Here is a 22,410-nt window from a genome sequence, read left to right as displayed (position 1 = left end):
GTAAAGTCAATAACAACATTCGTAGACCTAAAAAAACAAACAATGGCCTCTAATGGTTAAAAATAAGTTAGAAGTAATGTGGGAAATAGAATTGATAAATATAGGATTTGTAACAGAATGTCCTATAGCTACAGAGGTAATTAAACATTGAAATAATAAGTGGAATATGCACATTCATGTGGATGACTGAATCTGAATTTTTGGCTGTTGTTATTTTATTATTTTTGATAAATGAGTCAACTAACTCATGGGTTTTAGTTGAAATCCTAACCTTTATAAAAAATAATTCTATTAGAAAATATCGACACTCTTATCATTAAGTACCTTTGAGTAATATATAAATATTTCCTAAAACAATTTCCAGTCTAAGTACACTTGAATACCAATTCTCACTTTTTCATTAAATATTTACAAATAGTTTCAGAACGTGTGAATACCATTGACAATAGACTATTGTATCTCTGCTGCACAAACCCATATAAACTAGTTACAGAATTAGAATACCGTCCGGTTTTGGACCCCAACCCATTCGGCATGTTTCGAAAAGAATATTTTTGCATGGCTAAGACCAGCTGATTACCATTTGTTGTTGAAGCCCTTCTTGGTCAGCAGGGGTCATCCGGGTCGCGAGAATGCTCAAACTTGTCGCTCCCAGTTCTTACCTCAAGGTGTAATAGATAACGGTCGAAATTCAGGACCATTTTAGAGGACAATGGGAGGGTAGCCTATGTTTTGTATGTTTATTTAATATATAAAATTTATTTCATTCTTGAAATACTATTCAACTCTACCTTTATTCCATTGTTTGTAAAAAAAAAAAAAAAAATTACAACTTTCTCCTAATTAATTGGCGTGTCATTTTGTATAAATTATATTGAAAAAAAATTTATTTCAACTTGACTTTTGATTTTATATGTTTCATTAACAATCACAACTGAAATTGAAAATTTATTTATTTATGCTGAGATTGTTTTCCACTTAAAATAATTTACTTCATAAGTATTATTATTCATAATAATTCATTCATCAAGTATCGCCCCTAATCGTTGGTCCATATACTTTCAATATATCAGATAAAATATTTTATTTTCTAGTTAAAATAACTATAAAAATATTTTTCTTCAAATAATAACTAATTTAAAGTATTTCTGATTACATTCAAATACGAATGAATAAATAAATAAAATAACAATTATTTATTACTGCAAATATTTATGATTTTATCTACTCGTAGAAGATGTAAATTAATCATGTGGAAATAGGAGATCGAAAACGTAACAAGATATAAATATCCAAAAGGAAGTTCTACGATTAATAAAGGATTCGTCAAAGGAAGTAGTTTAAATTGAATTTTTTAAAAATCGGAACGCCGGGAATGAATTTTAAAAGGAGTTGATCTGAACCGAAGATATCAAGAGATAAGAAGGGTGATAGGTTAATCTACTTGTGTCATACCCATGTGTACGATGACACATCATCGATCATGATGAGTTTTCTATCAAAAACAGTATATCCGCATTTCGATTTATCTCAATAGATTAATTTTTATACAAAATGTAGTGTAATAAAAATGAGAAAAATATAAAATTAAATAAACCAAAAATAAATAATTTTAATTACGATGATAATTTTTTTTATTTTACGAGAGTTTCATTTTAAGATCGTTCCTTATACATTTGGTGTATTTATCCTTTGGTGAATTGGTAGATGACGTTTCCCACCTAGATTTTAATTTTACTTAAATGAATTAAACAAAAACTAAAACTTATAGTCAATCATCATTAAATTGCCGAATTAATTGTTGAATTACTATTGGTTGTTAGCCAATATAGTTAATGAAGGACTTCGGCCTCCTACACAACTCTTCCCCACGCCAGTCCACTACACCTGCTTCCCAAGTGCTCAGAATAAATGTCTTGAAGTCAGGCTCTACATCGCCCAGCCATTCTAGTTTAGTCCTGCCTCTTCCTTCTTTCTTCACCTGGATGTCCTTCCATCATGTCCTTTGAGAGTCTATTTTGTTTTATACGATATATATAACCCAGCCAACTTGTTATTTTCTATTAAATGAAAGAAATTATATCTGGTCCGTAAGTTCTACCTTTGTTTTTATGCAGTAAATCCTTCTTTGAATTTATCTCTCTCATACACTGAGTAACCTCTCTTGCTGCTTGGTTAGGGTCCACGCCTCACTCTCATATATTACAGCTGGATGTAGGACCTTCTTATTCACCCTTTTGAGGTTTCGAGAAATTATCTACTTTAGAAAACATTTCTGAGACATCAATAGGATTTTTTTCCGTTCCCAAACCAAAGCTTAACACCACAGGATATCACTTGCTTGAATGACTGATAAAGAAATCAGATGTGAAAAGATCGGAGAGTTCTAGGACCCAAAACTCAGCGGTGTCAAGGTTACATATGGCAAGCTTGGCCAAGGGCTCTGTACGCAAACCAATATTCCTCAGATTACATGCTCTTTAAGTGCGTGTTTCTTCTCTAATTATTCTATTAAGATAATCGTCTATTATGAAATCCGTATTGGGTGTTAAGCAACCGGTAGAGAAATCTGCCTCGATCATACACGTGTTCTCAGTTTCCAGAGGATGGCCTCGGCTTAATTGCTCCAGTGGTAACAAAAGGAACAGCTGGCGAGGTGAAAACTGTTCCACCAGGAGGGACTTCCAAGACCGTGACCTCGAGTATCCGGCCAGCGGGTTTCGTTCTCTGCTGTGATACGACATCTGGTGTTAATGAAGTCTTATCTTAATCTTTAAGGGGTGTTTGCTAAGTCAGGGGCTAGGCTTAGTTCTAGGCCAAGCCTATCGGTCAGCATTGGAATAGCAATGTTATGGATATTCTCTTACTGATTTGACACTAGGGAGATGAGAACTTCGGACGTTCTTAGTCAGGTAGAGTACTATGCACCTAAATTGTTTGTGTTTTAAAAATTATTTAAACTAACACTTTTCAATTTTGAACATATTTTTTTTATGTATTGGATATATGAATATGAGTGCTTAAGGGGTTTATAAAAATAGAAATATTAACTATGGAAAAAAACAATTTTTTTTTTAATGTTTGAAAATTCGAAATTTAAATGTTTGATAGACCTTAACATCCCATTCGTTGCAGATTTGACCCAAAACAGATATGCGTCTTTTTATTCCAAACTCTTTAACCATCCTAACCCATTAATTCTTAATCTTTCATCCTTAACAATCCCTGATAATCCTCCGAGGCGTCTGAAAAGAAGATGGCCACGGGACCTTCTAGTTGAAATTAATGTTTGAAGTACCACCAATGGGTACAATACTACATATTTACCTATTGTATTATTTTGTACAGTTGTAAATTACAATAAATAAATAATAAAAAAAAAAAAGTTTGATGATTACAAAATATAAGAATCCACAGTTTTAAGCCAACAAAGTGAACAATTAGACGGTAAACAAAAATTATTAAATCTGCAACATTGAAAAATAAAACGATACCCTTGCAAAACATTTCAGTGTAAGATAAACACACTGTCTTTTTAAATTTTGTTTTATATTTTATACAGATATCTATGTCCGGTTTCATGTTATCCATTGATAGGAAATGATTTGCTTTTTTTCGGTTTTGTTATTTTTAGGTCAATTTCCAACTTTGTCTGCTCCCTATTTACTCTCACTGACACAGATATACATATACGAAATATATTGTAAGTATTGCGATGCTGCAAAATTTTGAATTCTAGTTTTGAAATTTCTGTAAGAAATACATATTTTGAGATTCCCTGGGTCCGAAACCCTGATCTCGCAAAATGATTTGTGTGCCTGTGAATAACATAGCTAAAAAACAAAATGTCGTGCGAAACGGAAATTACATAATTAAGGCGGATGTGGCAGCAAATTTTTCGTTAAAATCAATTTATCAATTTTCTTGAAAACGACTCAGATTAAACGCGCCATGTCAACAAAGAATGAAATACTATTTAATATCAGGTTGGTCTTATACTCATTGAAATAGTTTGATAGAGCTTAAATAACATATTTTTAAAAAATATGGGTCAGCTGAAGGCAGTGGTTACAATATCGTTCAGCGGACCCGGCCCAACCCCTTATAAAATGCTATATGCCAAAGGAAGGGCACGAGTTACGTTTTTATATACTTAGGTATATATTAATATTGTTATATATATAAATAAGGTCACCAGTTACGTTTTTATACATTTAGGTATATATTAATAATGCTATATGCCAAAGGAAGGGCACGAGTTACGTTTTTATATACTTAGGTATATATTAATATTGTTATATATTATATATATATACAATAAAGGAGGTAAAAAAAAATCATTAAAGTATCTTTAATTTTTTTTATGTTTAGTAATAGAAATTGTTTCTTTTTTTTGGTTCAAATCGTCCATTGAGGACCTATACAGCCCCATAGTGGAAATGTAAAGGTTCATTTCTCGGGACCACCGCGAAATAAATATTGACCAGCCCAGGTGGGAATAGAACCCACAACCTTCTGAACCAAGCGCTCAGGGACATTAATCTAACGGAAAAGCTAAGACCGCTGGATCTTTCCCGAGAGCATTACAGCTTCATTATCTTCTGTTAAACTATTGCATCTTTGGCCAGAACACAAAATTTATATTCCTTATTTTCATCTCGATAAATCCTAAAATACGAATTTTTACAAGAACAGAAATATGTACATTTTAGTAAATTCAAATTATTTACTAATTAATGAGGGGTATAGTGAGACATACTTCACTTCAAAAAGCAAAGACACTCTTTATTTATGACAACTGACACCGACAGGACGGCCACACATGTGACAGACTACCCCTTTCCAAATAATCAAATTTCCTCAGCCCCCTCTTAAAATGCATTACCAGAATGTAGAAAAAGAGGCTTCCTTCAACCCGTTTTTATCATGACATCATCCCCGCGTACCCATGGGGCTTAAAACAAAAAAAATTAAAGTAAATAATCAAATTCTTTCATCCTTCATATATATCCATTCGTTATGACCACTAATAATGGAAGATGATTTATAATTAATTATTTTAAAAAAAGTTCATTAAAGTACTAGTATTAGTATTTAGTACTAATTGAAGTTAGAAAATGTAATTAAAATACTTGGAATCTTCAAACGATTCCATAAACAGATATGAATCAATACAATCATTGGTGATGGTTTAGTTAAGATATGTTTCCATTTCTCTATGCACGAAACGAATTGGAAGAATCAAGTCCTTTGTTGAAGTAAATACGGTATAGGATTGAACACTTTACAGCAAACTTGATTATTTCCGCCTGTTTAGTTTCAAAACTAAACCTTTGGTAAGAGGGAGCAGTATCCTATAATGATAGCTTAAGGACTTTAAACTTTACACCGTTTTCACATTTATTCGGATTAGAAAAATATATTTACGTTACCACACTTTAACAACTTGGACAATGTGTTGTAGGAAATGGCCTCCTCCAGTGCAAATAAGCGCAAATCTAAAGTCATCGAACCGTCAAATATAATGTATAACCATAGAACCGTCAAATAATAAGATATATTTGATCGTATGGATAATTATATGCATCATAATGTAGCACAATAATGATTTTATGGAGATCGCGTCTATTATTATTATTTTATTTATTTATTTTTTAATAAAGTATTCTTAAAATCAAAGTCGTTGTGTTTCGATCTACAGCAAAACGTGAATATTTATGTTTTCTTTAGTAAAATTTTTGTCAGTCATTTTATTTGTATTATTAGTTTCAGTGGTGTAGATATCTTTAAAAATCAAAAACTTTTGATTGTGAAATTTTTTTTAATTGTGTATTGAATAAAATTTTAATGTATTTAAAAAAGTTTTTAAAATTAAATATGTATATATGTTTATTTGAAATAGTAGACTAAGAAACAAAGGTTTCAACATCTAGAAAACAAGCAGCCGAGGGACTCAAAACTATGCCAGACAGTATGAGATTTATTTTTAGACAAAACAAAAAACAAAAAAATAATTTATACTGATTTACATAATGAGCTTAGCGGTTTTCAATCTGGAAGAAAGTTGTCATATTCCAAGTAAAGAAACACCAGGTTTTGTATGCTGTATATTATATATTTTGAATCAAACAAAATAACCAATGTGGGTACTTGTATTTATTTACTCTAAAAATATTATACGTTACTTTTGAGATATTTACCACTATCGTAATTTATTTTCACTAGCCAATAAAATACAACTTTATAATTAACATACATACTTTAAAACAAATAATTGTCAGAAATAATATATATTTTCACATAATGCTAATTTGACTGTCATGTACCTGTGAGTAAAATCATACTCAGCACAATCAATTTAATTAATTTGGCACCGAATTCATTTCAATTTTTGATTAAGGAAGAAAAAAAAGCAAAAGAGAAATAAGGATAACAATACAGCTGAAGCACCTTAATAAAATATGTTTGCTTTTAAATCATATAGCATTATGATAGTTAAAATTATAAATTGGTTATTTGTTAAAAATAATAGATTATTTTGATAAATGGTTATAACATAATAGAGTATATATCTTTTTCAACTTGAAGATTATTTATTCGTCAGGTTCGTTCAAGCGAAGCCTTGCAAAGTCCTCGAATACGATGTTGTCGTCATCATCGGCGTAGCAGGAGTTCTCGTAGCGAGATCTCTCAATGCTCTTACTCTTTTTCAATGCATTCATCTTGTCTTTCTCCATTGAGCCTAGCACAGAAATATATCTTATGATTCGTATCGAAATACATTGAGCCAATTTCTCAAAAATTTTGTGGTTGTCAAATTTTGTCAGTTATCTTGTGGACATTGAGTCCTTTCTCTTGTCTATAATTCACCAAAAGTTGCCTAGACAACCTTACAACTTACCGGGTGCTGGATGAAGAAGTTTAAAAGGCACATCGGTGACCAATTCCCCTCCAAGAGTTCCACAATTTAGTTTGACCCTAAGGGAGTAAGAAATTACTATACCCATGGCTTCTGCGGGGCACTTCCCTTCTGCGACAAGAGTCGACGATGCCAAGTTGACGTCATCATCCTAACATAAAAGACTACTATTATTATTTGCTTCTATAATAACTGTAAACAAAGTTTGTTTGTGGGCATGATTAAAATAATTGTCAAGAATGGGAAATGTTGAAAGCTTATATTATCTCACCCTGAGATGGCCATCGAGAGCTATCCCCCTCCTGTCCTTGTTACTGGAGGCCAGAGGCACCAAGTAGAAGACTTTAGTGAAAGAGGCGCCTGGAGTAATAGGGCACCCTTCACGAGTCTCTAAACTTGCTACGTGCTTGGAATACTGCCCATTGACCATTGTGATTTCACAGTGTTGTACCACGTAGATCTGTTGGTAAAGGTAATCGAAGATGAACATAAATAAATTAATCGAAAGATTTTTTTAATTATGTACATGTACATTAAGTAACCCTATAAAGTTCTCTCAATAATCTAACAAACCTTGATGTTGCGAACAGCCTTTCTGGAGTTATTGCTGACACATACATTGGCAGCCACCTTCTCTCCATGATAGTATATTTCCCTGTCCAGGGTCACCTCCAGGTTGAGCTTGCCCTGTGAAAAAGTGAATCCCTTGCTAACCAGAGAGCTCGGCTGACGTCGACCACGTCCTTGTGGAGCAAACTGCAGCTGTGAGCGGAGAATGGTCAGATATTAACGATTAAATGCCAAGCTGAAAAAATTATAAGAAATATTTTTTACCAATCTTACCTTCTTGATTGCCAGGGTCACTGATGACCTCTTGTGTCCCTTATCGTCTGGGTTGTCGCCGACGTAAGTTTTTACTGCATATTCGACTCCCAAAGGCTTTCCCTGGTCGTCATCGCCGGGCTGGAGGGTAACGGAACACGGAGAGTTGGATGGGAATTGGAAGGTGAACGGAAAGGCGTTGTTGCCGAACTTCTTCAAGAGCCGCTCTTGGATAGGAGTCAGTTCTCTTTTCTCGTTATTGCTACTTGGGGGTGCTACTTGCTCTTTAGTCAGGATTAACTCTTTACTGAACTTAAGCCCCATAACTTCATCTTCCTCGCGCCCAAACCTGTAGGTCGTGGCCATCTATAGGGACAAACAAAACATAATTTTCGTGGCCATTGGAAACAAACTAGTTGTTTATTATTTGAAACTTGGGATCACTATATTTCTATAAAATTTTGTATGTTTGAAGCTAAGGTTTTCAATACAGTATTTACATTTACGTGTTCATTAACATCATTCAATAACAACAGAAGACATAATATATGATAGTATTCCTTGTGTAAAATAATTGAGCTATTAAATGTATGGAGTAATAACATCACAAGGAATAAGTTTAAAGACTTAGAATTTATTATAATCCTGACTGTTAGCCTGTGTTTTGACTTTTTACTGTGTTGGCCTAGTTTGCTTAGCACCATAATCCCAAAATATTTACCTATAATATTATGAAATATAAACTATATAAAACGTTAAATAAATAGTTCTAGATTTTTTCGGATATTATTTAATTTGTTTTTAACATGTAATTTTCTTTGTTTTCTTTGGGAGGTCTTGTTTATTGAACAGATACAAATAACATTATTTGGAACATTCCGCAGCAAACCCCTCTAAGAAAACAATAAATAAACAGAATAATTTTAATGAATTTAATAAAATAGTTTGATATTTTCTGAGTCCCGATATTACTTATAATAACCAATGTCGATGAATAAAGAAAATAATTATCTCTAATTAAATTATTAGAACGATAGACATATAAAAAAAAAAATATTTCAATTGTGTGCCGATTATTCATGTTTCAATCATATAATTAAAAATCATTTGAAAATAATCTTAGTGATCAACTAAATATTTAAGATATTTTAATTCCGTTATACAGCAATTGGAAATGTATTAAAAATAGTACTCAATTGAGAGAAATCTTTTATGAAACCATATTTAGGAAAGTGCTGACACCTATGAGCATTGTCTATAACTAGCATACGAAAAAGATTCCCTTATGGCCGAAAATATATATCAACAAATTTTTACTACAAAAGATTTGATTTTCTCTTTTGAAATTGCATTACAAATTTCTCATTCTACATTTAATAAGCTGAACAAATACTACAGATTCAATAAAGAGTTTTATGATGATAATAGTAGTAAATTCAAAGATATAAAATTTCTGATTTAAATACTGTAAACTTGGATAAGTTTACAGTATTTAAATCAGAATTTTACAGCTTTTACAGACAGGACCCTTTGTTTTAAGGTTTATCATTGTTCACATATCATTGATTCATAAATAAAATCTGAATATTTGAAAAACAATTAATATTATTTGTTAACTATCCTCATCCAAATGTAGTTACATATGTCTTTTAAAATGAGTGGTAATAAATAAAGTATTATATTATGATATCAAAATAGACTTTATACCTGGCTATAAACCTTTCTTCCTTTGAGGTAGTCATTGTCGACCACAATAACACCATCTACAACCTCGCAGTGATCTAAGTGGTCAATGAAGTCTCGTTTGCCAAGGTACACTGTAACCTTGCCTATTGTGAAATAAATAAAAGTGTATTAATGATGTGAAATATTTAGCACTTCATCTGACTTGACAGATTCAATTATTTTCCTTATTTTATTTTATCAGAATCATTTTTCTCCCAATTTAATCTGTTTATAACTTTACTATTGTCCAACAATTCTTTTAGTCACTACTTTAAACATCACATTTTTATTTGCATATTACAACTGAATGGATATTTTATAAATCTACCATGATATAAAACAGACTTTATTGAATCAAATTAAACTTGTTTAACGCCTAAAAATGTGCATAATGTATTAAATTAAAAAATTGAACCTGAGAATGATTAAATAAAATTGTAATATGATAATCAAGGGTGTTTTGAACCAAGATAAATTCATAATATTGGGGGAAACAGGCTAATAAAATAAAATATATGAAGACTTAAAGAAAATTTTATTTGTCCCATGCCCTGTCATAAAAACTTTAGTATACTTACCTAGCAGTAAATGTAATGTTGTATATTTTCAAAGAAATTATAACCTGCTGACATTCCTCATATAATAAAATAACAAATCATTTTAATAATAAACTTTGAATTAAATATAAAATAAGATCTTTGATTAATTGGAATACTTATAACAAAACTGAATATCTTTTTAGATTCATTGTATTTAATATTAACTATGAGAATAAAATTCATTTTACCACTGGTTGATTACTAAACAAAAGTTTATAGTGTTTAAAAATTTAAGAATGTCAGATAATATCAAGAAAATAAACCAAAATATTCTTAAACACTTTTGACATATATCATTTATTTATTTTTTAAACTTTATATTGAATTTATATAACAACAAACGACATTATTGTTTAAAATTTTTATATTATGATTAAGCTGAAGTTTAATTACAAGTTTATTCTAGCATTTATTTACTTTAAATGTAATCATACCACAGTTGCTTGACTATTTAATTTAGAAAAATAATATGCGTTTTTTATAATCACACAATTATTTTTGTAATTGAAATTAATGAAATTAATGTAAATTAATTCAAATAATGGCATACAATCTTATGCAAATTACTAGGAACTAAATTAGAATAATTGAATGGGTATTATTTATTAAATATAAAATTTTTATTGAAAGGGACTGTAATAAAATTAATTCTATTTATTAAAAAAAATTCCATTACGAAGATTGATTAATGATAGTTCAGATGCACATTATTCTTAATTAATGTGTGGAATTAGCTTTATGAAAGTAATTTTAGGTAGATTAACATATTATATTTTTAATATACTATGGAGCAAAGTAGTAGTTACCATTAGGTGTTGTCTTCTTGAAAACTTTAACGGCGACAACGCCGGCATTGAAAAGAGCGAGAAGTGAGTTCATCGCAGCGGTAGTCGTTGGTTGCTGAATAGCCGAGTCGTTGGTTCTTCTGATCAATTAAAGATCTCACTAAAACAACACCTAATAGCAGGTTTATAGCACACAAATTGTTTGTATGAGTTTTTCAGTTCACTACACTCCCTCTGCAAGAGGATTCTAGGGTCACTACTAAGCACTAGTCCCTTATATAGAACTTTTCCGGCTTCCAAGATTGCGCACCTTACCATACTAACAAGATCACATTCAGTTACCTAACTCTTTCAAAGCCTCCAAATCGAGTTACCGAAACCCTAAAGTATAGCTCGTTTTAGAAATATTAATTATATCTAAGAAATATAATAACACATGGAGGCTTCTGTTAGTTTGCCAATATTTGTAACAACGCATATAACTCAATGATTGATAACAATATGTGGATATGAGATTCCCCTGGCGTACAGCGTAGGTTTAAACGATTTCTTGGATTTTTCATCGAAACTGTCTGCCAGGAATTTCCTCATTGATGGTGTCAGAACAAGACTAATTTTTAGATTAAGAAATGAAATGTGGACTATGGTATATTTGTTAGTATAATATTCTCCTTTGAATAAAAATATCATTTAGATCTAAAATTTCTTCATCCTCGCCTTTAGGATTACGTTTTAATCAATTCTGTATCGACCCCAATTATTTCCACTAATCGATCAACGACTTCAAACAAATTTTTAATTGTATTTTTGTCATTGGTATTTCTATCGCCACCTTTTGGAACATCAACTATTAAACCTAATTCTTTTTAAATTCTACTCTGAATATTTTATTCCCTTCTCTAATATCCGATTTAATCTGTCCCGTCATTACCTGCCATCTCTTTATAGTATTATTAATTATAAAAAAACGATTTAGGAAGGTTCAACAATTATTTGCAAAAAATATTAACAACCATTTCTGAGACTACTGCTTTATAGAAATAGAAATGAACACAAAGAAACGCTGGCAAAAATAACAAAAAGACCTTTGTTTATAGAAGTAGAGCATTGAAAGTAGCTTTAACACTTTAGCAGCGAGCTAAAATATTTATAAATGGTCATAAACTGTAGTACATACCTTGATTTTTTTTTTCCGATTTTTCTAAAACAGAATAAAAAACCAATAAATTAGCGGTTGCTTTACGTATGGAAAAACATAAATCAGGTTGAGTATTACCTTTTCCTACCTGTGGCACTTTAAGGTTACGGTGGGATACTTATCTCGTTATTGTGAGTTGTCTATTCTATATGATCCTACTAGAAAAATTCTAAGACGGAAGGAGCAAGGGTTAACTACAAACAACTCGAACGAGTGAAAGCGATAACTTGATCTTCCATGGTGTTTTTTGAACGACGGTTCTGGTTCGGGACGCATTCAAAGACTTAATAAAAATACCATACCAAGAGTAGAAGCACAAAAATGATTTTTGGCCAGCTTTTCAGATCAAATACCCCACAGTGTGCATCCCTAGTTCCAACGAAACCAAGCGATGTTTTCCCATAGTATCGCTAGATGGTGAGGGCCATGATTACAATTTTGCAGTAGCAAGAGATTTTTTTTTGTACCCTTCATTAAAATGTATTATATATACTTTACTGAGACTTCCCATTACAACCACTGAGTCTTTACAACCCCTCAGGACAGCTGAGTGTTCTAAACCATAGACCTCTGGCAACATAATATGAATGGTCTTGGCAAGAGATCCCAGAGCAATTTTTTCAAACCGCTTTTAGCAGGATTGGGTAATGGGATGGTGGAAATTTATTGTACGATTGGATTGGGCAGAAACGAGTTCTAGAATAAAATGTATCTAATTTGAAATATGTAAGATATTACTGATGATATTTTTATGTTATTTTGGGCGTGATTTGAAATAAGAATACAATAAGCAGCAATTAATAAGAATACATTAGCAGTCTTTTTGAAGAATTTTGGATAATGTATGTATTCTGTTGCAAGTGTGCGTGATTTGCTGAAAACCAAAATTCTATATCCAAATAAACCTCAGTACATTGGTGCAGATCACTTACTAGTGTGTTTAATGAGGATCTGTAGTACATAAAATATAATAAATATATCTATCTGGTTAAAAAGATACTTGAAGTCATTCATTCATAAAAATTTAAAATTTAACATTTCTTAGCTGGTGTACGTTTTTTAATAGTGTTTTATTTTAAGGTATTTTCCTAAGGTTCTGTTGTAATAATTTATCAAAAATGCTTAAAGATCTATTATGTAAACGTGGATAGGTGCAGCTTGTACTGTATCTTAGTATTCATTATTAATATCCTATTAAAAAAATAATTATTTTATCCATACAAATTAATTAATGTCATCCTGGAGACTAATCTTTCCTGTGATAAAAGAATACCAATATACATACAACTCTGAGTACAGCGTTTGAAGATCATTTTAAATCTTTAAATAAAACAGCCCATAAATATAATATTTTCATTAAAAAGAATTAATTAAAATCCGGCGATTGTGTTTCGTAATGTATATAAACTTCTATTTATGACTAAAAGCCACTAAAAAATTAATTATTTGTATAAAACTGTGGTGCTGAACTAACCTAGATTCGGAACAGTAGTAAGGCAAAAAGGCTGCATCTAATTCAAAACTCACAACAGAATAGTACATTTGATACATAGAATAGAAGTAGAATAACAAGTTAAGTAGCATAGGTTTCTAAACTATATTAAGTATATTTTGAGCATGATATTGTAATAATAAAATTTATATAACATAGTTCAATAGGCATTTATAATTAATAACAAAAATAGTATTATTATGTATAACACACACCCACTTCTTCAAATTTTGATTAAGAAACTCTAAGGACCTCAAAACTCAGCTTGCTAGAGCCTCCAAAATCATACTTACATCACTTTGTTCAATCATTTAAGATTCAAAAGGAGTGTTTTCATCAAATAATCATATTTTTTTCTTATATATAGAATATAGAAGGTTTTGAGATGTTGAATCTGCACACTAGGTTTGCCACCCCGTAACGGAAATGAAAAACAAATTGTGGAACATTGTTCAGTTTTTCGCCTATAAATAGAAAATGAACATTTGATAGAACATTAAAGTAGATATAATTTCCAATAAAATGTAGATACTATATGTCGCTGTTTTGCTTTAATAGTGGCACATCAGACAAAAAAAAAGTTATTGTTTTTTCTTAAAATGTACGTGTTCCAAAGAAATCGTAGACACGTGTTTCTTTACTGTGAAACCTCCATAGATTGTCTTAAAGCTAATAAAGTTGTCAAAAAGTAACCAAAATCTACAGTACAATCTATAGGACACATCAAATACAAAATAAATTAATTATCTTCCTTTCAGATGTGCCACGATCAAGAAAAACACCAATTTAATTTTCGTCTACGATACGACGCTGGAAGAGCGCGATTTAAAAATAGTCCAGTCATTGAGAGTTCAAAAGGGGTGTTTCCAGGAAAAAGCATAGAAGTTTTTTTAATTAACAATCCACTATGTTTTGGAGAAGCTGAATCCAAATTTTAGAGTTGAGATCTCGCTAGCAGTCAGCTTCAAACCGATAATTAAAAAAAAATAATAATTTTTCTTTTTATAACTCGAAAACAATTTTTTTTTTACAAACATCACAATGATGAAGCTTGGTTACAAATAATTGGATAATTTAAAGGGATTTTTTGAGGATTTTCATAGATAACCGAAAAGTTCCATTTTTCAAACCCACTCAAGTGTTGTTGTTTTTTCATTTAGAAAAAACTATGCTATTACGCTGTAATCTCTAGTATTTTTATCAAAACTTTTTTGAATAAAAATTGTACAAGGATGTTCACGAGTTACAGTTGATAGAAGATTTTGTATAAAAATTACCTTTGAGATTTAAATAAACTTAAACTTAAAATTATAGCTCCGAACCGAACCCGGAATAAATGGTTAAAATTTTGTTCTATAGAGGGCAACATAGTAGGATGAAACCTTCTGTGTGGTTATAGTATTCCTAAGACTGATACTAGATTGTAAACATGTTGAGTTCAAGTGGTCAGTGTCATATCAAATTGATTAATAATGCCTGTTTTATTTCTAACATATTTATTAGCACCAAACCTCAAAAGTTATGTATTGACTTATAAAATACCAAATTTATTAAGGCAAGGAATATTTACATATTGTGATAGAAACCATTTATTTTTAATTAATTATATTTTAATAGGATATTTTGTTGTAGATATAACAGAAAAATATGCCAACTTATCTGACTCCTAATCGTCATGGATACTCTGTTCGGTTTTCACCATTTCAGTCTCATCGACTGGTATGTGCTACTTCACAATACTTCGGGTTAGCAGGTATATTGACATCTGAAACAATAACATGTTTGCTGTTTTGTGTTCATATTGCTTAATATTAATATTTTATTATCAAATTTGCTTGCAGGTGGTGGTACTTTATTTGTGCTTGACCTTCTTTCAAATGACAGTTTCGAAGAAGTTGCTAGATACGAATGGCAAGATGGTTTATTTGATGTAGTGTGGAGTGAAACAAATCCAAATATACTTGTTGCCGCAAGTGGTGACGGAATCCTCCACATATGGGATGTTAATTCTCCTAAGGTAACTTGCTTTACTTATAAGTAATTTAATCTGTAATACCGAAATGAACAAAATAAGATCATATCTGGAAAAGCTGATATTTATTTATTAATTTTTGTTTTTAATTTGTCATTATTTGTTTATTTTAATACATGACTACTCAGATTCAGCATTTTGTTAGAAATTTCAGTTGAATTAAAATTATTTTTCTGATACAAGTTGTAATGATCTCAATTATTTTGTGCTTAGTCATTCAATGCTGTTCGAATTACTATCATTATATAACCTGTTAATTATTACATCCTGTAACCTTCAGGTAATACTTATTTTTATTTCTGTTCTATTATATGTTTTTGGATATAAGGAGAATGAGAATAAAAAAATCAAAAATTATCATGATTTTTTTTTCAAGCTGAATTATTTGTACCTCAAAGACTGGCTCATTTTAGGTTTTAATAATTAATTGTAATTATTAGGATTAGCTTTAATTATAGAAAATTAAACTATTTTAGCCATTTCCTGACTTGTACTACTTTTCCTGCCTGCCCTTGATATTTATATTGGTTTTTATAATATATTGACTAATAATATATACAAGGAATGCTTATCGATTTAATTTCTTGTTTTCAATCGCAATAAATTTTTTTTAATATTGTAATAAATTGACTAAAAAAAGAAAAATTTTAGAATCACTCTTATTTCCTGAAAGATTTTTTTTTAATGAATTTACAGTACTGGCTTTATCAAACTGTCTTTTACCTGTTCTTTGCAGTGATATGTTAAATCCTGCATACCTATTAATTTAAAAATAAATTGAAAAGTTACTATATAAAAATAAGCATAAATAAATTATATTTGGTTGTTTATTATATTATATGTTATTCTATATTGCATGTTAGATCTGGTTATTGTCGTATATTCAGGGCTATGTATTTAATAATTTTTAAATCAATATTATTTATTGAATTATATGTTGACATGCTTTAAACCTTTTCCACAAAAATGGTGCATTGTTTTCTAGTTTCCCATTTGGAAATCATGACAACGTAATATATATATTTTACTTTATGCTGGACACAGTGATGGTTAGTTTTGGAAAGTTTGTCCTCAAACAGCCATTTTTCTATAGGCGATTGAGTGGGTAAAGTTCTCCCTATTCTCAAGCCCTTAATCTGCAATGGGGCATTCATTCTACAAATTTAATGTTTTTTATTAATTTTTGTTTTACTGGAAATAAACTCTTAATCAGTCCTTATTGACCCTGAGGCTGATTATATCACCTTCCGCTATTCAGCTCTGTTTTGAGCACTATTTTTTCAATTTCTGTGGTCATTCCTCTTACCACATATTTTCATATAAATTACCCTTGCAATTATTATAAATATGGTATTTTTATTTTTCAGTTCATTCCGTGAACAGAAATTATTATGTTGTATTCCAAAGATCTGTTCATTTGTGATGATATGCACTTCATATACAAATATATTTCATAATCCTTATGTTTTGGAATGAAATTTAGTAATAAGTATTAAAATTATTTTATACCCATAAATAATGTTTTAGGCTCCTGCTAAAATTCTTAAAGAGCATAAAAAAGAAGTTTACAGTGTTGATTGGAGCCAAACAAGGCAAGAACAACATGTTTTATCTGCATCCTGGGATTGTTCAATTAAACTGGTAATTATTAAATAATTATATTTATTACTAATTCTAAAGCCTGTTATATCATGACAACATGAATAAAGACTTTTAATGATCTTAAAGGACCATATTGGTAGATATATCTTGAGTTATGGGGATATCATTGTGATAAGAAACATTAATATGGAGTGTTGAGGTTGAACAGAGTAAAGAATATAAATAAAATATAAATGTATAATATAAATGCATGAGCAGCAAAACTAAATCATTATTATCTTCTTCTCTGTTTTGTTTGAAAAACATCGAAAGTTATTTTATTGTTTTATTTTCGTTGATTGATTTAATTTTTGTACCCTTTCACACCTTTCCAATGACATTTATACTGTGCAAAAGACTATTATTATATAATGAAAATAATTAATCCTCTCAGATGTGGTTTAGATACTGGAGTGTGTTAACACCAGCCAATAGCAACATGTTATTAAAACTTCTATTTTTAATAAAAAAGTTAATAACATTTTTATGTCTGCAGTTTACACTGGCCAATGCTTAAATGTCATAAGCTAACATTTTCCATGAATTAGTGTGAACGAAGTCAAATATTATTTACATTTTTGTTAGAAATAGCCATGTTAATAATGTTTTTAGAAGGTTACTGTCAGGTTTTATTAGCAATGGTATCTTTGGTTAAATTCATCTTGGTAGTGCAGAGAGAATTAATGCGGAAATTTTAAGGTTATATTTTCATGTTACCCCAGAAACTCGAAACAACTTCTAAATAGTGAAGTTTAAAATTGTTTGCTGTTCATTCTTATTTTTAAATATTTTCAACAAACATGTTTGAAATGGCAATTAAGTTTCATATAAGTTTATTGTTTTTCTGCTATTTTTCTTCTCTTACCCTCTAGTTATATTTTGAAAATAATTTTGTTCATACCTCTTTTCTGAACATTATACTTTTATTGTAAAAAAAAAAATATATACTCAAATATACTTAGTGTTTTCATACAATTATATCACACTTATTATTAAAATGTTAGTGTAGTCAACACGTGTGAAATCATAGCAGTGGCAAGTGGGTACACTTTTTTATTCTTTAAATTTTATTGATAATATTTGTTTCTTAAATTGATAAATACTGCAGTTAGGTTTTCATTAGATCATTAAATGTTTTTTATGAATGAATTCAATGTAGTTGTTAATCATTTTGATTTATAATGATTATTGCTTTTATATTTCAGTGGGATCCAACGAGGAGTTCATCACTTTCCACATTCCTCGGCCATTCACAACTGGTATATAATGCTATGTGGTCTCCTCATGTCCCATCGTGTTTTGCTTCTGTGTCAGGTATTATTTCTATTATCTATTGAGTATGGTTTTAATAACTTTTATGCTTTATACAACAGAATTAATAAAAGTAATCATATTTTCCTTATTTTTATTAACACAATGCGTCCTTTATCCCATTGATGATATGAGATCTATAAATATTTAAGTCTTTGATTGGTTGTTTAGGCAAACCAATGATTTCATATAAACCTACAAAAAATCAAGGGAAATTGAACATGATTTTGGAGGCCATGTCGTATGTCCGAATCTGGAGATTCACCCATTGAATTTCTCTTTCAGTGTGACGGATAATGCCATTCTGTTGAAACTAGTTATCTGTTGGATCTATTTTTGCCACAGGAAATTATGAATCATATGCTAGTAAAAACCATCATTCATACTTAAGGAAGTTCCCACATCAATCTACTAAAAAAAAGGCCAATTATTTCTCTAAACTCAAATGTACTCTGGACTGTCACTCTTTTAGAATGCAATGAGCTCTCATAAGTGTTTTGAGAATTATTATTTGCATAAATCCAATATTGAACTGTATACTGATGCATCTTGACAAATTTTTGACATTCAATGACTTATTTGTTAAAATTTTACCTTGTTAGTGCCGGTTGTACCAAACCGAATGTAGACTTGATAATAATTGTATTTTTAGTGTGCTAATTAATAAAGTTAAATCATCATACTATATTGAAATTTTTGTGTATTATTTTATTTTTTATCTTGTTCATTAAAAATGGTGGTTGTTTAACTGATAGTATAATAGGTAGGTCTATTATATAATAGCTTATTTTTGTTTACTCAACACAAGTAAAAATACATGCACTACATTCAATTTCATTCCAAATCTTGTACCACACATGTATCTGCCAGTTTGATGATAGTTTTAACTCGTATTGGAAGGATTCTATTGTTAATTAGGAAATATCTTGTCCAAATTATGTAATTTAAAACAAATTTAAATGTTAATTTTTATTCTTAAGTCTCGATAAAAAAATAACAAATTACATACAAAGTGGACAAAAAAGAAAATTGCAAGTTACAATAGGATGTTGAATTTTAATTCAATTCAGCCTCAAATACTAATAAACAATACTGAAAAAAAAAATCACAAAACCATAAAATTAACAAAAAATTTTTGAAAATTACTGAAATAGAAGTAACTAATATATTCAAAGAACTATGAATAAAAAAGTTTAACAATACGAACACCTGATATTTTAAAGGCAGTTCTATTGAATTGCAACACAATTATTAATTGTGAAAAAATATTAGGTACTGTCCACAAAACAAGAATTAAAAACTTGTTAGTAGGTATATACATTACCCAAAGTAACATTAAACTATAAAGCAGATAATATAATTTTTATCTCCATATATTTAGAACTAATTATGATGTCATAAAAAAAAATAAAAATATTTTGAACAATATTTTATAAGTTATAACAGAGACTGTTGCAACCGGCCCTTATACAATTAAGCATGACTGCCATCAGCTGTCAAAGATGAAAAACCTTATGCTTTGTAAGATTAGTTTGTAAATTATTTCTAACATTCACATGTTCATTTTGAAATCATCTTTGAATTATATTAAAAAAATCATATTACATAGGTGATGGCACCATGAGAATATGGAACTCAAATGTTCCACAGAAGGCATCAATGACCATGAGAGTACACGATGCAGAAGTGCTGAGTTGCAGTTGGTGCAAGTATGATGCTAACATCTTAGCCACCGGGGGATCTGATGGCCTCATCAGGGGTTGGGATCTGAGGAGTCTTGCCTATCCAATATTTGAACAAAAGGTAAGAAAATATGTAATTATATGTATTAATACATTTTATGATTGTCTTACAACCAAGATTAAGTTTCAGGTAATCTTTGATCTGTTGAGATTGATTTTTTTCTATTAATTAATTGTTAACATAGCTGTTGTCTAATAACCAACGTTTTTGCACATTTTGTTATGTATGATATAAATTCAATTACATATAATTTGTAACTGAATATTTTCTTTTGAAGGGATGTGAATATGCTGTTAGAAGAGTACAGTTTTCACCACACTATCTATCTGTTCTAGCTTCAGTTTCGTATGATTTTACTACCAGGTATATTTTTTTTTTATTCCTAAATATTTTATTTATTTAGATTTAGCCTAATCAGTAAATTATATGGCATTAATGTTTAATTTCTCAAGCTTTTTAGTTGTCCAATTTTCCATTCTTAAGCTAAGACTGATTTTTTTCCTTATTTTTGGAATGAACTTTAATTTTATCTGATGATTTGCCCTGTTCTACATGCTGCATACCTTGAAACATAAGGACCTGGTGTCCATAAATTTATATTGATAACTAGCTCTAATTAAAATTATAATTATAGTTAGTTATCAGTAAACTTGGAAAGTAGTACATCCCAACCTGCAAAATATATTTTATTGCATTCAAGTGGGTAATAACTAAGAGTATATTAAACTTTTATAATGAAAAGTTGCATGGTCTCTACATAGATGTTACTGTGTCTCCGATTAGTTCTATCTAAATCAGTTTTGAAGAATCTCCTGTCCATTCTGGATTATTTCATTTTAATATTAAATAGAGCTGAGGTTCCGCAGTGACAATGATAGTGATAGTTATCACAGCCATTAAAATCATGTACACTGACATTTACTTTCTTAATATCAAGACTTACTTGATAATGGTATCTGCCATCTGAGCATGTCTGAAAACTTGCACAACAGATATCTATCACGTGCAACCCCAGTTTAATTTGTCATTGCTTTCTCATTCATTTAATTATTCAACAATCTTACATGCTTTTAAAAAGTTCTACATAATATAAATCTCTAATCTGGCTATCAAAATGTGATAATTTAGTATTTTTATTTTATTTAAGAACTTGTAAATTTTTATTTCATTCTTGATTATAATTTATTAATTATATTTTTAACTTATAGGATTTGGGATTTTAAGGCCTCTACAGAAGCAGTTGAAACTATCAGGCACCATTCGGAATTTGTTTATGGTTTAGACTTTAATAATCATATCGAGGGACAAATTGCCGATTGTGGCTGGGACTCTCTTATTCATGTTTTCACTCCTAGATCTCTCACTTCGCTCTCTTCTTGTTAATAGTTATACAAATTTTTTTTATTGCAAAAAAATGCTCTAGCAATATTATCTTTATCATTGTATAATTGTATGTATATATATCTAAGTAAATGTATATATGTGAATATGAGTAAATGTTATAGATAAAGGAGTAACTGATTATTTTAAAATAAAGTTTTGTTTATGAACATTAAAAACTGTAATCAGTTCATAAAATAGACGTATTAATTAATCTTTGTTATGCTGTTGTTCTTGTTGACAGTGATTCAACAATCTGTTTTTATTTAAAATAATTTTGAAAGCTTTAAAGATAATATTTAAAATGTTTGTATTTCTTTTTTATCAATTTTATTATTTAATTATATAACATCGTTAATTTTTAATTGATAGTTTTAAATTAACCTAGTGAAGATATATTTTATTATCATTCTGAATGATTTTTTAGTCTGTGATTGTAAACCAGAATTATTTTGTTACATGATTTAGTGCATTAAATAAGTTAAGTTAGTTTTATTTAGTTTAAATGTCTCAGAGTCTCCAATTTCATGACCATGGGCATCAATCCTAAAATAACAAATAATTATATACTTTTTACACTTAATCCATTACTTATGATTTTATGAAATATAGTTTATATTGATGTGTATGATGCCCATGCTTGTGTTGGGATGATAAAAAATAACTTGGTGATATAATGAATAGTCATAATTGACAATAAACTGAAATAAATTATATTTTAAATTGTCATTATTCTATAGATATAATTCCTAAGAAAAACCAA

General features: G+C 29.8%; 2 protein-coding genes across 3 annotated transcripts in view; one reads left to right on the top strand and one right to left on the bottom strand.

The window, feature by feature from the left end:
• The window catches only part of Pex7 (Peroxin 7), a 28,131-nt gene extending 5,768 nt beyond the window's left edge, over nt 1–22,363 (top strand). The window contains exons 1-8 of one of the 2 annotated variants that reach the window (XM_014431302.3): nt 14,929–15,095; nt 15,173–15,293; nt 15,382–15,557; nt 17,100–17,213; nt 18,419–18,527; nt 20,134–20,327; nt 20,545–20,630; nt 21,476–22,363. In XM_014431302.3, coding sequence (XP_014286788.1) covers nt 15,188–15,293; nt 15,382–15,557; nt 17,100–17,213; nt 18,419–18,527; nt 20,134–20,327; nt 20,545–20,630; nt 21,476–21,650 — 960 coding nt within the window. In that variant the 5' untranslated portion in view covers nt 14,929–15,095; nt 15,173–15,187 and the 3' untranslated portion in view covers nt 21,651–22,363. Of the gene's footprint in view, nt 1–14,928; nt 15,096–15,172; nt 15,294–15,381; nt 15,558–17,099; nt 17,214–18,418; nt 18,528–20,133; nt 20,328–20,544; nt 20,631–21,475 lie in introns of those variants that run through there. The other variant, XM_014431303.3, reaches the window with a different exon arrangement.
• On the bottom strand, nt 5,961–11,102 carry Arr2 (arrestin 2). The gene is made up of 7 exons (XM_014431301.2): nt 10,872–11,102; nt 9,449–9,570; nt 7,763–8,107; nt 7,493–7,681; nt 7,191–7,379; nt 6,902–7,070; nt 5,961–6,742 (listed from the first exon to the last, which is right to left on the bottom strand). Exons 1-7 carry the CDS (start codon nt 10,942–10,944, stop codon nt 6,594–6,596), a joined length of 1,236 nt encoding a protein of 411 aa, XP_014286787.1. The 5' UTR covers nt 10,945–11,102; the 3' UTR covers nt 5,961–6,593.
• Nucleotides 22,364–22,410: the final 47 nt, after the last annotated feature.

This window comes from Halyomorpha halys, unplaced genomic scaffold, assembly GCF_000696795.3.
Source record: "Halyomorpha halys isolate HHAL.00 unplaced genomic scaffold, Hhal_1.1 Scaffold962.1, whole genome shotgun sequence".
In the NCBI taxonomy this organism is placed as follows: Eukaryota; Metazoa; Arthropoda; class Insecta; order Hemiptera; family Pentatomidae; genus Halyomorpha; species Halyomorpha halys.
Note: the sequence above shows the minus strand (reverse complement) of the source record. Positions and strands in the feature narration are given on the sequence as shown.